Source organism: Neodiprion pinetum, chromosome 2, assembly GCF_021155775.2.
Source record: "Neodiprion pinetum isolate iyNeoPine1 chromosome 2, iyNeoPine1.2, whole genome shotgun sequence".
Lineage (NCBI taxonomy): Eukaryota > Metazoa > Arthropoda > Insecta > Hymenoptera > Diprionidae > Neodiprion > Neodiprion pinetum.
Genome location: NC_060233.1, coordinates 42,130,911 through 42,146,692, shown reverse-complemented (window position 1 = coordinate 42,146,692; position 15,782 = coordinate 42,130,911). Strand labels below are relative to the sequence as shown.

Here is a 15,782-nt window from a genome sequence, read left to right as displayed (position 1 = left end):
AGAAACTTTGCAGTGTAAATACAACGGCCTGTAACTTCACGAGGTGGTGATTTTCGAATAAAAACCGATGCCGGACTACTACGGCTAATTTAAGTGTAAAATCTAGATCTTTGGAGATTTTAGGCTCGGGTAACGTGGGGACAAACTGCAGCTTACTCAACAACAAAAACCAAGGAACAAGGTGCCTCTCTGGGAAAATTCTTCTGCGGTAACTTAACTGGGAAGCACAATATCGGTGTTAACGTACTGAGGTTGTCGAATATAATGTTTTCCAAGCTGTAGGGCAGGTCGTTGAAAGATCAGAAATGCTCTTTATAAGAAGCCAATCGGTTGAAATATAGATAGGGATCTTTATCCCTCAGGATAAAGTTTTCGGTGGTGATGCTGAAATTCGTCACTGCCTTGTTCGCTTTGAACGCGTCGTTTTCGCAATTCTTTCCGGTTCCAAATTACGGGCCCGCCGACTTGTACGTTAGTCTTTAAAGCGCGTAAGCCTTTAAAAATTGGATTCGTTCGATAATATGATTATTATTATTATTGTTGGAAATATTTCTGCCGATCTATTTCACAATTCATTGCATAACTGACCCAAGATTCTTTGCAATCTTGGCCTTTCGATTCAAGTACATGCAGGATAAGCAGCACCAGGCTTTCATCATCAGAGTTCTGCGAGATATTCTTTGGGATTTCAATTTCCTGCTGCAGTTGGCAGTTTTTCAAATTGAAAGTTAAAATCTTGCCAAGCAAACGAAGTCGTCTCAAAACCTTTCCATCGTCTAGTATCCAAAGTCTGTTCCAGTCGTCGACCTACGGTTAATCACGTGTAATACTTCGAGAAAAACTCAGACTAGACTAGTTGAAACTTACAGCTACTCTCCAAACACTGTGGATACCATCGCAAGCGTTCTAAACGGGATAGAGCCTTAGCAGCGGACCACCGGGTCCTCTTTTATCAGACACCGTCGATAAAGTGGCCGGAAATTTGATTGACTCGAATGTTGAAGTTTTTGCAAAGGCTCGACCATCTGCAGAGGACAGATATTGAGGACGATGGTGATTTTGAAAGATAGGATGGTACGTGAGGAGAAAGAAAGAACTGTTTTACTTCGAAAAGGAGAATCCACACTTTGGAAGAAATAATTTGTTACTGTGAAGAATCTGTGAAGAATGGTTTAAAAATTGGGAAAAGTGTTGTTGAAATCTTAATTCGAGTCTGTAAGCTTTGATGTGGAATTGGCCTTATGCGTCTGCAGCTGTCCTATGACTTTCAGTAGAAATACCCGCATTTGCACATATGACAAGGAAAACTGCAGATAACTTTGCTCAGTTGTGGCTAGACTGTACTGACAATGAGACCAAGACTCATTGTTTGCTGATTTGGCGCCTAAGCGACGTGACCTGTCTTACACTTGTTGCATGCTAGCATGACGCGACGCTACCACGGTCGGTAATATCGCATCAAAGATTATGGAAACGCATAGAAGAGAGTTGCCATTATTGCAGCTGATCTCGACCATTGCCCGGTGGCTGGTCAGAATATCCCAGTCAAGAAATCTCTCCGCACAAAATTTCCCCAATCAGATCCCCAGCATAAAATCGCACCGTACAAAATCTGTGCCGAACAAAATATCCCATGAAAAAACCCTCCTTCTGCATGAAATCTCTCCAGACAAAATTTCAGGACAAAATACCGCGGATAAGATTTCCTTTGGATAAAATCTCCCCTCGGCTGAAATCTCTCCTTCGTAAAACTCCCTGGATAATTTTCCTTGACCAACATCTCCAGGATAATAAATAATAAATAAATTGAAATAAAGTAATTAGAATAAATGTATATAACTAGTGTAAGAAAAAGCTTATGAAATTTAGATTATTTCAATACTTGGTCGACTTTTGGTGACCCAAACTTCTGTGACGTCATTATATTGGGCCCAACATTATATTGTTTATGGGAATCTTAATGCCAGACTTGATAACGATTCATATACTGTGCCGTGGATGTTGAATATTTCATAAATATTTGATACGTGTGCAATAATTTACGGATGTATACTTCCTTTCAATCGATGCAACCGGTGAGTGTGACGAGAGCAGATTCAGGGTTCTTTCATGACATCAGGCTCAGCCTGGCATATCACAAGCATGTCAGTTACAGTCACGAAATAATCACAAATTACTTAAATTTCCATATTGTATTGATAGAAAACTCAGAAAGCAGAAAACCTGTGTTGAAATGTTACATGCAACAGTATATTGTGTACTGTGGACTGTATATACTGTAATGCAATAATACCTAGCAGCTATTTGAGGTCATTAAATTCATATTAAATTTTGCCATGTGACGCGTTTGTTATTAGTTGTATTAGTTGTTTATCCTGCTTCGATGAGATACAGTTTTGATATTTATTACTTTATTACTCGTTATTTAGGCAAATCAAACTTGTAACTTGAAATTAATCTACTTAACAAGAAAAGAAAAAAAAGTCGGCAAGTGTCAAATAACCAATAAAAGTGTAATATTGTAAAAATGAAGTCAGCTCCAACGAAGTGAATAACAATAGATTGTGTTTCAAGGAGGAAAAATAGGTCTTTTCAAGTTTTCAACATGAATTGAATGCGAAAAAAGGCTTCTCCTCCATTATCTAACACAAGTGTGATTTACAAGTTTTTTTATTATAGCAGAATACAATGAAAGTAATCTTTAGTACTAGGTTAGGACTTACATTAATAGTACACTTTTTGTACTCTGATGCTCTTTTTTGTACTGTCGCTAAAATGATTACTTCATGTAGGAAATGCAGGCGAAAAAAGACGTGTATACCATACTGGTGTTAAGTAAAGATATTTGTAGTTGAATTCATTCATTGCTGGGAAAATCTCGGGGACAGCTGGATTCGTGTCTCTTTGAAATACGAAGTACATTTTATCTTCAAGGGTTTGAACGGCAGTGCTATTCGGCTGTGGTTCGCACACTGTGCCAATAACTAGACCAGCGAGATTCGAGCTCAGAATTCTAAAATTCGTATCAGTGAAGTTCATATTTCCCAGAAGAAACTTCTGTGCTCGATTAGACATTACTGAGTACTGCTCGTGTTCAAATCCCGGGTGAAATCCTTCCATGATTTTGGAGCCAGTGGTGAACTGCAGGGTTTCGTCATCTTCGATTAGAATTACCTTGAAGAGTAGAAAAATATACCATTTTGGTAATGTTTCGTGCAAAGGCATCCTTTATCGTCAAGCTTTGGTGGATGCAGAGACCTTAGCGCCCTAATGACTTTGTTGTCTAAATGTACTCACCGTGAAATCTGGTTCTACGGGATCTTGTATGTTCCAGCATGCGATGACTGATCGCGTGCTAAACCCACCTACGAAAACGCCCGACTTTGAAAAAGATACGGCAAGCTTTTGACTTGGTGTTGTAAAGTTGGTTCTATAGTATGTCACACTTGCTCCAGTCTTGGAGTTGTGCAAATCGTTGAGTGAAACAGCGTATCCGTACAACGAAGCGAAGGGTCTGAAGAACAAGTATCGTTTATCAAGGAATCCAGTAGGTGATAACAGGAGGTTGGAAACTCCTAATTTGAGAGTTATGTTCTCCCCAACGATGCTGAAAGTGGTTGCTGTCGGATCTGGAGCGTAGACTTTGTCATTTTCAAGCCTCCATATATCCCATCTATCCCAAATAACAAGGCCAAATCCTTCCGGGTCCCCGATGTATACCTGAGAAAATTTCATTTAATTACACCTAGCATAAGTCTCTACATTTTTATTTTTATACTAACCCAAGTTCGTTCGCACCAATCTCCATCTGTCTCGACAGCTTGGATCTCTAGGCGACCCTTGCTCGGGTCTGCAGAGTTGTGTGACAAGCGGTTGGGAATTCGAACACGAAGTATGACTTCGTCAGTTTCCGGGTTGAACGCGAGTAGTTGGGCTGGACAAACTTGACTTGCTCCTATTTTTCCAGAGTCCACAATCCATAACCTGTTGCAATCGTCTAGCTGTGATGAGCGTTGAAAACTGTCAGAATTACATGGACCATTTCTTGTTCCTGTTGTCTAAGGACTTACAACAATCCTGTTGACACTCGTGATTCCCCAACAACTAAATGGATCGTGCCAATCCCAGTTGGGCCACGGAGAAAGCAGTGAACCACCCTCGCCCGTCACATTGGATATCATTGACAAACTCGCGGGATTGTTGAAGTATTTTGGAGTCGATACCAACACTCGCCCATCTGGGAACCAGATTATAATTGTGTCATTCGTCAGTTGAGAATAGGTACCAACAAAGACGATTCACAGACCTCGCAGTGGCTGGAAGTCGACAGGGAAGATATTTTCATAGTTGTATATTCCAGTCAATATCGCGTCTAGTTTATGCCCTTCGTGATCCCACAAGTAGTCGATATATTGCCATTCGTGAATCGTCTCGAGTCTTGCCAAAGTCCAACCAATGTTAGCAAGTACAACTGGCAGCATCCAATGAGTCCGGAATAGAAGCTTCATCGCGAAGGTAATTTGTGCTTCGGGTACTCATGTACGTAGTATTCTGAGTCCATCGGCGCCAGAATGAATTTTTATATCGTTCCTTTCAGGAAGTTTAAGCGAACGGAATGTAGACCTAGCCTACCTTTGCTGTAACTTGTAAGTACAATTTATACATTTCAGGTAAAAAATATAAGATAACAGACTGGTTATGTTTTATCAGTATTCAACATTTTTAAAGGCATGTGAGAGGGACAAATTCATAGTCGTTGAGCTGTTCTATGTATGCAATGTCTTCTAAGTTTACTTGAAAGTATACTTAAAGTGGTATCTTGTCATATTGACATTTTGTTTGTTACCGTCAAATCCGTAAATCATGCAGCTCGGTAGCTATGCATAAGTGCGATGCAGTTATGCTTTATTTATTCCTACTAGTTGTCTATAATCTCATGTCTGACGTTATCTTCACACGTCAATGCAGACTGATTCTTTTACTATGAATTGGGTTATTAATAAGAATTGCTACTGAATTGCCACAGTTGAAATGTGTAGAATGATAAAATAAAATAACGCTAGATGCATGTTCGTATAGAAATGTTTCTCACAAATTGAAGGAAATGACGAAAGTTTCAAATAACCTCGATCACCCAGGAATTACCGATGGATACTATTAGTAAATTTCTCATATTAGAGGATGATTTTTCAAACTCAATTTGATTAGTTCGACAAGTGTTTTTAGTTTCGCTGCTAGACAGGCAAGTCAAAAAACAGAGTCATGATCGTTCGTGAAAAAAGCGAGGATTTATTTTGTAAAAAAAACATGTGATCTGTGATTGAACAGGTATTAACAGCTATGCTCGTTTGAAGGAATAGTTCATATTTATATATATATATATATATATATATATACGTCGAGTCTGACACGCGATCATGGTTATTCTGATCAGTAATTCTTATCCCGCTGACATTTAGAATTCTTGACGAGGACTTCGACTGGAGCGCTGAGGATTCTAAAGTTGATTTCACTGAAGTTTTGAGTGCCAGTGAATATTTTTTGGAAGCGGTTTGTCGAGACCCAAAGGTCCTCTTTGAGTACATCAAGGCCGCGTTTCGAAACCTTGACCCCACTGGCGAACTGCAAGGTGTCGCTGTTCTGGGCCAAGATGACCTGAAAAAATAACTCACATTCAATATTGCAATTAAAAATTTTCACGCGAAGCGAAAATCCTATCTAGAATCCTCAACTTACCACGTGCTCGTTGTCCATCGGGTGATTCATGTTCCAGCATGCTATTGCTATTTCTGTCGTCAATCCGAAGAACAGGATACCTTCCCGTGAAAATGCTTGTGCGGTAGCCTGACTGGGAAATTGATAGTTAGAAGTGGTGTACCTTAGAGATTTTAATCTGGATCCCAGCCCGTGTAGATCGTCAACAGCGTAGGAATATTCTCTGAGGGAGGCCAACGGCTTGAAAAATAAACGGCGGGCATGTCGCGAGTAGCGGGGTGACACCGCGAGTCCGAAAATCCCATCCGCAAGAGTAAAATTCTCCCCAGCGATGGTGAACGTCGAGGCCGTTGGGTCCGCTTTGAATACTTCGTTGTCAAGGCGCCAAATCCGCGATCCGTCCCAGATTATAAGACCCCCACCCTGTACGTCCGCTATGTAAACCTTGAAACATCATGTTTGATGGTTCAATACTTCCAGCCATAAATAGATTTAGTTTTACTCAAAAATCAGAAGACTACTGACCCATGTCCGACGACAGTAGATGTCCACTGTCTCAACGACAGGCGTAATTAGTAGCCCCAGACTCTTGTTTGTGGGATTATGCGAGAGGTAATTTGGGACGATGATTCGTTGCTGCAGTATGTCGGTTCTCAAATCAAATACCAAAAGTTGAGCTGGACACACCTGATTACTGCCAATTTTTCCGCTATCAAGCACCCAGAGTCTATCGCATTCGTCGACCTGCGGAAAAACAGCACAAAAGATGATACAACAATGTGATATAACATCGACCAGAACTCGTTGGTCACAACTTACAGCCACTCTCCACACACTTGTGATGCCGTTACAGTTCCCAGGTATGTGCCAGGTCCAATTTGGATAGGGCTGTAATAGCGGACCACCGGGACCTTGACGCGAGGATATCGTTGAAAGGGTCGCCGGAACTGCGTCAGCATTGAATGCTGGCGTTGTGACAAAGACTCGTTGATCTATGAGTGTAGGTATGAGGATTAGTAACGAGTTTCAGGAAACGATCACGTCAATCAAAATCAATTTTCGAATTAGGCTTGTGGGCTTGCATTTCACGTCGGTACCTGGAGCCTTCTGAACGTCGATCGTGAAGATCTTCGTGTAGTTGTATCTTCCTTCGGCAATTGCCCATTGTCGATGTTCTTCGCTGTTCCAGACGTAGTCGATGTATTTCCATTGATAAACCACGTTCAATTTTGCAGCCACCGCACAATTGGCGATAGTTAGAATAAGTACGAAGCGATGCATCCTCGGAAGAAAATTTCTGGAACGTAAATAGTCCAATGAATCATACATCGGAACGTTTTTGCCTTCCTCGAAACGGTATACTACACGTTACCCCACTGATGATGTAGTGAAAATGATTCCTGCCATTATGAGTAAAAGCGAATGCAGTATTTATCATATTCAACCGTACATCATAAAGGTGGCCTTTATCAGTCGCACACTGGACAGTGACAGCCTTCTAAGGAAGGCCCGCGAGATAGGTTTTTAAACGTAATTTATGCCCGGGTGATAGGAGTTAATCTTAATTCTGAAGCAAATTTTAAACTGTTTTGCATATCAACGACTTTCGTTGTCGAGGGTGCGTGAGGAAAATGGTTCTTTGGTTAGCACAACTGATTTTAATTGCAATGACGGGCACCACGAACCGAATTCAACTGAACGCTGACGGAACGTGTTCCTGGTTTCCAGCTAATAGAACTTCTGAAAGCCAGTACATCAACTTTGAAACGGTTAATTGATTATTTCATAACTCCTCGTTCCAACAAAAATGTGTCCAAAATATGAAATAGTGATATAGTGTCTGAATCAGATTTTGCCAAGGCCCTGGGCGGTCGCAGGTGAAAAACATTGTCTGAAAGATTGTCAAAATGTGTCGTAAGACCTTGAACCTTTTTCCATGGCTTGAATACTTAATCGTTTCTGATCTCAGTTCATATATTGAACTGTTGATGATAGTACCTGCAGTAATCAGGGCACAATTTTAGTGGTGCCCGGACATTGCTCGAGTGTAAATTCTTTTGAAACATTGAACGTGAAAGTTTGCAAAACAAGATCATTAAACAATGCAAAAGATTGTTTCTTCGCCTGCTAATATGACATTTTGCAAGTAGACAGTAGAAATATGAACTTTTCCCTGCGAATTTGCACAACTTTTCACTTACAATCAACTCTTGCTCTTGCAATTGGATCACGTGTCGGTACGACCAGCTCGAATCTGCCACTGAACATTCTGTTGGGCCTACCTATTCATAACTGCTCTTACTTTTCACTTATTAGTCATTTTCTTACCGTTATAACATAACCGTTCGTCGTTTTGAAAATATACCGATGATTCTACTGTTCTCAGTTAGCTAAATCAGTGCAGAAATCGCTAAAGGTTACTTGCATGCTATATTTCAGGTCTTACGAGGATGATTATCGGGTGTGAATGTGAAAATTTATTTTCTGAAATCCATGTTAATACAGTTTTACAGTGATTTGCCTGGCAAAATTTTCACCAAAGCAACAGAAGAGCTCATTTTGTTGCCTCAGCGTGTATTTTAATACATCCTAAATCTAGATGAATGACTAGACTCAAGTTCTTGGCGATGGGAAACAATCGAGTGACTGAATGTTGACGCAGCTGCATCTTCGTTATTGCCTTTACTCTGACACCAGGCTTATCCTAGTGTCATTTAAGCAGCAGACCCGATTAAACGACCCACATGTCATAGTCATCAATATCTTGACTTGAATTCAAGTTTACACATGATGGGTATGTAAACGTATGGAGCATATTTTCGCCCAACCCAACCGTCTCAATGTCACATAGATGGCATAGCACTGACAATAAGCTAATACCTAAGATGGGAGCAGGGTCATTGATGTTCTGGTATTATTCGATTTCTTGCTTATGTTACTCAATGTATATGTATAACCGCAAGTTTCGTTCCAATGCTTTATTAATTGAAAGGTTAGGTAACAGTCCTTGTTTACAATGTATACAATGCACAAGGTACGAATACAAATTGTCAGTGTGAAAGTTTAATTTTACTGCTGAAAAGCTCGATGTATTCCTAGAAAAATTCCATTCAAACTCGTTCAACGAGTGACCTTCACATTAATATAAGCATCAGCACATCTTCTTGATTCGAAGTAGCAACAGTTTCAAAGAATCGCTAGACCGGAACGAACGTATATTACGGAGGAGTTGGTACAGAAAGAATTATGGACTGTAAGAGAAGAAGAACTTATCGTTAAGATCATCGACCAACGTACGTGGCCCAGTTTGACACTTTGTGCCGTTCACGAGGGTTTTCACATTTCCTCCGAGGATGTAATAATTGTCCTCAGTGATGTCCAGGGAATCCGAAATGAACTGCTGTAAATGAATCGACGCAACCCAAACGTTGTCACCTTCAACACCGCTTTGAATCCCATTGGTAATCTTCACACCACTGACGAATTGTAAATACTCGTCACTCGTTTGCAGCGTTACCTGAAGAAATTTATGCAGCAATAATGATGCAGTTTGACGTGGTATAGAAGTAACTTTGATCTGTAAAATTACTGTAAAATCAATCACGGTTACTTACTACGTTAGCATCAAGCAGGGGCCACTCTATATTCCAGCAGACAAGGACTGAGACGGTGGGGAAACCGGCGATTAGAATACCATCCGACGAGATATCCCTTGCAAGTTCTTGGCTGGGGGCGGTGAAGTTGGTCTTGTAATACCTGACCTCGTTCCCCGAGAAAGAGTTGTGTAGATCTTCAACGGACGCACCGTACCCAACTTCCGAAGCCATCGGCTTAAAGATTGTCGATTTTTCTCTGAAGAATCCATCAGGCAGGATCAGCATGCTGGCTACTCCGGTATTTAACGTTACATTTTTGTCATTGAGAGAAAATGTGGTGTACTCCTCTTGCGGGGCGAATAATTCGTCGTTGTCAATGCGCCATATGTCAGATCCGTTGTAGATAAGAAGACCCCATCCTTCCAGATCTCCAATGTATACCTGTGACCCACGAGTGATTCGTATGCAATCGAAACTGACTAAAAGTTGGGATTCACAAAATTTGCACCGATCCCAGTACTTTAGACTAGTGTTCAACGCACCCAAGTTTTTTCACAAGTATCCCCCTCTGTCTCGACAGCTTGTAGTTCTAATTTTCCTTTGCTTGTGTCATTGGGATTGTGAGACAATTCGTCTGGAATCTCAATGCGTTCCAGCAACTCGTCTGTAGCGGGATCAAATATCAGAATACGAGCTGGCGATACTTGATCGTTTCCTATTTTTCCGGAGTCGACGATCCAAAGTCTGTTGCACTGGTCCACCTGTAGGGCGCCAATAATATGGAGTTGTGAAATAATTGCTGAATGTTGTTTTTCTACCATTGTACGATACTTACCCGAACTCTATTGACGCTAGTAATGCTGGAGCTATTTCCGTCTGTTGTATGCCAACTCCAGCTGGGATAGGGCTCCAGCAGCGGACCTCCATCACCTGACGTATTCGAAATCACGGACAAACTTGCGGGGTTATCGAAATACTTCGGAGTGGTCACCAGCACCCGACCGTCTAAGGAATTACAAAAATTTATGTGACACCGATGTCTTCAAAAGGTTGGATCGTCGGGAATACATTGACCATTAATAATGAACTATTACAGAATGATACCTGGAAGTTGTTGAACATCATTAATAGCGATTTTTGTAGCGTTGTATTGACCAGAAGCGACCGCATCTTCTTTTTGCGTGTCGTTATCCCAGACGTAATCGATGTACTTCCACGTATGCAGAACGTCCAGATCTGCCGAGCAGCGAGCAGTGCAAGCCAATATCATTGGCAATATCCACGTCGGTTGGAATAGGATTTTCATTTTGTTTGTTATTGGTATCTAATGCAGAGAACGGACAAGTTTATGATAATGATCGGACTAATGGGATTAAGCGGTCTCCGTAGTTTCGAAGTACGTGAACTGTTTCTTGTGAAGCGTATTTATCTCTACACATACACCATCAACGATCAAAGTGGCTTACCCAATGTAGCTTGAGTAAGTTGTTGTTGAGAATTTTGTTAATATTGTATTAGTGAACTCACTTATTTCGAATTGAACTTTCAAGAGCTGCGTCCTTGGTGGTTCGTAGTCTATATGCCCGTTTCTACGAGAGCTGCGATTTATATAACACTTCGAATGTATAAATTAAAAAAGCATATAATAATTACGATGTATGTGATATGTACACAAATGGTCGGAGACACTATATAAAGATCTCGTCGCCGTCACCTCAGCTGCTACTTCAGGAATCAAGCCCCTCTTTGAATTCTGCTCCAATGTTCTTCCATTATGAATAATATTTTACGATACATTCCTATAACTTTATCCGCTTTGTTCATACATCGTATGGAAAGAGTTTTTTAATTAAATGTTTAGAACATGCTTACAATTTCGTAAATCCTCGTAGAAAAGTGGATTAGGCCTGCTGTGGGTGTCGTTCAAAAAAAAGCGTCAGTACACCTACTGCTACGTAGTGTGGAAGCCACATAGACGAATCGTTTTCTAGATTATGAAAAGATTTTTAAAACATTTATATCTTTCGTACAACAAATTTCTTCGTACTGTCAAAAGATATCAAGAAAAATGTGAATTACAGTTTACAAAGAAAAATTTCGGAACAGAATCCAGGGCGGCGGAGCTTGTGTAGTATACATATAACATGGTTTTTATGTATGTATAAGTTCGTATCAGCACATCGGTCTATATGCGCATCACAAATGTGGAGGCCCGCAAGATTTGTTATACCAAATGTTTCTCGTTTTTGATTGAACGCGTAATTTATGGGAAGAAATAAAGCATATCAAGACACTTTGAAAGTATGAAAAGATCGTTGCAAAGGTACTTCTTTGGTGAATTCAAAACGATGTTGAAATCAGGCAGTACTATGAGATAATTCATTCTTATTTGTATAGGATTTGTATGAAGTGAATTATGAATACAAATTACTTTTTTGGCGTTACAAAAATTCTGTTATACCAACCTCATTATGCTTGTCTTAACTTTGAATTAGTATTTGTTTAGATTATTCCCGACTCAACCATAAAGTTAACTTTTTTAACCGGAAAAGCGGAATGAAAGTAACATATTATTCCATCTTAACGCATTTGCGGGAAATATGAAGCCATATGTCCAGCAAAACCAAATTAGCGGGAAATATGAGGCCACGTTCCTTCCTGTCTTACTCTCGTTGATCTAGACTTTTCCTTCAGTTACTTTGCCTTTCCTTCTTCCTTACCGCCATCGTTATTGTCGCTATCGTTCTTCTCGAAAACCCTCTTTCGTTTGCACTATCGTTTAACTTCTTTCCTTTCACTACAGATCACCTTTCTCTTACCTTCTCTCTTCTGTGCTATCGATAAGTTTAATTTAAATTAAATTCAGTGCTTGTGAGCCCGGGTCACAGGCTGAGGTAAAGCTTCCGCTTTTGTCACATATCATTACGAAGTTGCTCATGTTCTCTGTTTTATCGTATTGTATTTGTCTTTGGTATGTCGAATTTTTTGAGTATAGGAATTTAGCATTTTGATCACCTAGCGATAACGATCTCGTAAATTATCCCTCGTAATTTACTGTAATTAATATTCTCTGGTCAAAGCTACCGATTTTCGTAAATTATTAATTAATCTCAATCTTTCTTATAAGTTAAACTCTATCCCAAGGTCTGTCTTAGTCTTTCGTTACTAACATCCAAGCTATCGTCACTTTTGTTAACTATCGATTTCTAATAAAGTTCTCATTCTCGCATTAAATTAACAGGCTAATAATTATCGTAGCGTCCATCTTTGGAAATTAGGTGAAATCACGTCGCCTAGTGACGCATAGTCTTAAGTAGGTTTTTGCATTATATCGCTTCTCCGAACCTACGCTCAGTTCTCTTTGTTAACTGTCGTCTTTGTTCAAGTGCCGTTTAATTTTATTCCATCGAAAATCTTGCGAACTATTCTTGTTGACTTATCGATTGCTGCTAATTTTTGTAATCCAGTTTGACCGACGCGAATTTGTGAACCTAATCGACAATATGCGACTGATTGACTTGTTAATTTATCCTGACTTGAGCTTATTCTTTATTACTTTAATTCTTTAATTATCGTTAGCTATCTTGAATACCGCCACCGATATCGTTTTATTGTTGTTCATTGAATTCAGAGTAATTAGAGAATCGCACCAAAGTGTGAACGGTAAGTCCTCAGCTGATGGTAAAACAAATTGGCGTTACAACGTATACCTATAAAGTCTATAAATATCGTAACATATCATATGTATACCGAGTGAGTCCCGTTTTTCAAGTCAACAATGTGTCCAGAGTTGATAATAAGTCGAGAACAAACGTTTTTATGTAACACAGGAATAAAAGTCAATTATTCCCTTCTTGCACGATGTACTGCGATCGGTATTTTATTGATCCAAGACTTATATGAAGCCGTGAAGTCCATAAAAATATTAATCGCACTCGGTAGCGATGTTTCTATGCGACCCCAAACGATAAACCCTCGCAAATCCAACGTGTTCGTCCGTAATATCTTGGAAAATTCGATTCTATGAAGTAAATTCTTTTTTGTATTTTAGGCGTAAGCAATCTTGTGCAATAATGAAGTATGATTGTTGAAAAACTTTATTTTCTGACATTTTAATACGACTGAAGAACGAATATACCCGAGTTTGTGTAGCTACCGAAGTAGTCTAAGAATGCGAAATATTCCTTACCAAGAATTTAGTTTCGCACGCTACGCGCCACGCTAATACGGTCGGTGACAGTTTATACGGATACAGTTTTCAGGTAAAGAAAATTTATATCAAGTATACTATCCAAAACTTCGTGATCCTCCGGTTCGCATACAGTGTCTTTGACAAGGGCAGCGACGTCGGCCGTTATCATTCTGAAGTTTATCTCGTCGAAATTCATCGTGCCCAATACGTACTTCTGGAATCTATTCGTCAATACCCAGACTGTCTCGATGTCACTACCGTCTTCTATTATGGGCTTGACGCTGGAAATATACTGCAAGGTAGTTTCACTCTGCTCCAGAACACCCTGAAATCATTCGCAACCATACATCAGAGCTGCAGATCTGAAACTTATTCTAAACCACGGCGTGTAATCGCGTTAAAAGTTCGAAATCATAGGAAATTTTGGAAACAACTAATTAAATTGTGCGGACAAATTTTATCGGAGAAATGCGGCATTGTACGTACGACGTAGTCGTTATCCAGAGGATTCTGTAGATTCCAACACACCAATTCCGTTTCATCAGTGAATCCAGTGATGACGATACCTCCGTATTTTGTAAAAACCTTTCCAACTTCATGACTCGATGCTGTCCAATTGCTAACGTAGTATGTGACGTTACTTCCCGAGTACTGGGTATTATGCATGTCTTCCAAAGAAGCCGCGTACGTCTTAAAGGCAGATAAGGCCTTAAACATCAAATATTTCTCCTTCAGAAATCCATCGAGAGTTAACAAAAAGCCGGAAGGTCCAATGCCCATGGTGAAATTTTCTCCAGCAATGCTAAATTGCGAGCCAGCTTCGGACGGGAGGAAAATCTCATCGTTTAATCGCCACGCCTTCTCTCCGTTGAAAATCACCAAGCCGTAGCTCGATACATCGCCAATGTATACCTGTAAGTGTACAATAACCGTTGATTTTCCACTATATAAATCATCAATTTAGCCAAAGTGGAATACGAATAATATGTCATTATATTCAGTCCAAGACCAACGCCGTTTCACCGTAATTCCAGATGCTGTAAACGATGTCTAGAACGGAACGAATCGTAATTGAAACTGTAGTCGACTAACCCAGTAATCGTCGCAAGCGTTAGCAGAGCATTCTACGACTTGTATTTCGAGTATTCCCGTGTCGTTGTTCCAGGGACCGCGCAGTAAATCGCTCGAGAATTCAAAGCTCTCCAGCAGCTCGTCGGTCGTCGAGTTGAAGGCGAGAATCTTGGCCGGGCATATCAGTTCGTTGCCGATTGTACCAGAGTCCACTATCCAAATTCTGCCGCAGTCATCGATCTGTGACAAATTAAATATCACGTGTAAAGATGTGTACTGAATATTCTTACCAGCCACCTTTCAATATACTTGCAACTGCTCTGTTGACGCTCGTGATCCCCGAACAGTCTCCCGATGACTTATTGTGCCAGCTCCAATCTGGGTACGGAGCCAGCAATGGACCACCGTCGCCGGTTGCGTCCGAAATCGTCGATAGAGTCGCCGGGTTATTGTAGAATTTCGGAGTTGTTACCATTCGTCGGCCATCTAAGCATGTAGACACAAGTGAATTAGACTCTGTGATAGGTCTGAACTGATTTCTTACCAACAGAATATTATAAGATATGGACATAGAAATTTAAAAATTTTATAATTTTTAGTGCGGTCAGTTGTGCCATGACCACCCAATTCATGTTCAAATTTGCCATATTCCTATTGTGAATCGACGACGATGAGTAGAGCTGCGGCATCGAAGCAGTCAGTAACGATTTACTACGAACGACAGTTAATCATTACGAGAGGTGTACCTGGCCGTGGCTGTAGTGGTCAAACATCAAGATTCTCGAGTGGTTGTAAACACCCTGTTCGATGGCATCTTGTTTTTGATCCGTACTTTGCCATACATAGTCAAGGTATTTCCATTCGTAAATAACGTCCAGTTCAGTCGCAGATAAGCTAGTGCAGGCCAATATAATCAGAAATGAATAAAAGAATGATACATTGGGAATAGGTAAACATTAGTATCCACCAATGAGGACCGTGGAAATCACGAGTGGTAGGTGAGAATCGGGTTTGATCATTTGGCAGATTATCGCCAGTTGGAGAAAGAAATGAATCGGATTGTCCCCACTAGAAACTCCCAATCGAGAGAACACGCTTTCGCACGACTTCGTTTTGTCAGAACTTAAGCGTATATAAACGCTAATATTCGAAAAACTCGTATCCGATTCATTTGTCAGAAACTGGACTTTGATAATATTTTTTTAAAA

General features: G+C 40.3%; 3 protein-coding genes across 6 annotated transcripts; all 3 read right to left on the bottom strand.

The window, feature by feature from the left end:
* Nucleotides 1–2,251: 2,251 nt before the first annotated feature.
* Nucleotides 2,252–7,056, bottom strand: LOC124212322 (uncharacterized). Its single transcript, XM_046612214.2, has 10 exons — nt 6,813–7,056; nt 6,535–6,707; nt 6,241–6,459; nt 5,737–6,159; nt 5,454–5,655; nt 4,307–4,525; nt 4,071–4,237; nt 3,783–4,001; nt 3,298–3,720; nt 2,252–3,174 (listed from the first exon to the last, which is right to left on the bottom strand). The coding sequence occupies exons 1-10, from the start codon at nt 7,042–7,044 to the stop codon at nt 2,785–2,787; spliced, it is 2,667 nt and encodes an 888-aa protein (XP_046468170.2). The 5' UTR covers nt 7,045–7,056; the 3' UTR covers nt 2,252–2,784.
* A 1,622-nt stretch (nt 7,057–8,678) lies between these two features.
* On the bottom strand, nt 8,679–10,909 carry LOC124212085 (major royal jelly protein 1-like). 2 transcript variants are annotated; one of them, XM_046611826.1, is made up of 6 exons: nt 10,839–10,909; nt 10,416–10,635; nt 10,147–10,316; nt 9,854–10,072; nt 9,330–9,752; nt 8,679–9,232 (listed from the first exon to the last, which is right to left on the bottom strand). In XM_046611826.1, the coding sequence occupies exons 2-6, from the start codon at nt 10,615–10,617 to the stop codon at nt 8,960–8,962; spliced, it is 1,287 nt and encodes a 428-aa protein (XP_046467782.1). In that variant the 5' UTR covers nt 10,618–10,635; nt 10,839–10,909; the 3' UTR covers nt 8,679–8,959. The 2 variants fall into 2 exon arrangements, with proteins under 2 accessions (XP_046467782.1, XP_046467781.1); XM_046611825.1 differs by having other exon boundaries at nt 10,778–10,883.
* A 2,266-nt stretch (nt 10,910–13,175) lies between these two features.
* On the bottom strand, nt 13,176–15,079 carry LOC124213386 (major royal jelly protein 1-like). 3 transcript variants are annotated; one of them, XR_006881871.2, is made up of 5 exons: nt 14,888–15,079; nt 14,596–14,814; nt 13,990–14,415; nt 13,501–13,828; nt 13,176–13,332 (listed from the first exon to the last, which is right to left on the bottom strand). XR_006881871.2 is itself a non-coding variant. In XM_046614691.2 (4 exons), the coding sequence occupies exons 1-4, from the start codon at nt 15,047–15,049 to the stop codon at nt 13,553–13,555; spliced, it is 1,083 nt and encodes a 360-aa protein (XP_046470647.1). In that variant the 5' UTR covers nt 15,050–15,079; the 3' UTR covers nt 13,391–13,552. The 3 variants fall into 3 exon arrangements, 1 of the variants encoding a protein (XP_046470647.1); XR_006881872.2 differs by having other exon boundaries at nt 13,176–13,316; XM_046614691.2 differs by lacking the exon at nt 13,176–13,332 and having other exon boundaries at nt 13,391–13,828.
* Nucleotides 15,080–15,782: the final 703 nt, after the last annotated feature.

Bases quoted from the DNA above. Each gene is read 5' to 3' on its own strand.
- LOC124212322 (XM_046612214.2), bottom strand. From the start codon at position 7,044: ATGTATGATTCATTGGACTATTTACGTTCCAGAAATTTTCTTCCGAGG. The intron at 6,708-6,812 runs GTACCGACGTGA...CTACACTCATAG, and splicing joins CGACGTTCAGAAGGCTCCAG to ATCAACGAGTCTTTGTCACA. The intron at 3,721-3,782 runs GTTAGTATAAAA...AAATTTTCTCAG, and splicing joins ATTGGTGCGAACGAACTTGG to GTATACATCGGGGACCCGGA.
- LOC124212085 (XM_046611826.1), bottom strand. From the start codon at position 10,617: ATGAAAATCCTATTCCAACCGACGTGGATATTGCCAATGATATTGGCT. The intron at 10,317-10,415 runs GTATCATTCTGT...GTAATTCCTTAG, and splicing joins TGATGTTCAACAACTTCCAG to ACGGTCGGGTGCTGGTGACC. The intron at 10,073-10,146 runs GTAAGTATCGTA...GGCGCCCTACAG, and splicing joins CTAGCGTCAATAGAGTTCGG to GTGGACCAGTGCAACAGACT.
- LOC124213386 (XM_046614691.2), bottom strand. From the start codon at position 15,049: ATGGTAACAACTCCGAAATTCTACAATAACCCGGCGACTCTATCGACG. The intron at 14,815-14,887 runs GCAAGTATATTG...AATTTGTCACAG, and splicing joins CGAGCGTCAACAGAGCAGTT to ATCGATGACTGCGGCAGAAT. The intron at 13,829-13,989 runs GTACGTACAATG...GAATGATTTCAG, and splicing joins CTCTGGATAACGACTACGTC to GGTGTTCTGGAGCAGAGTGA.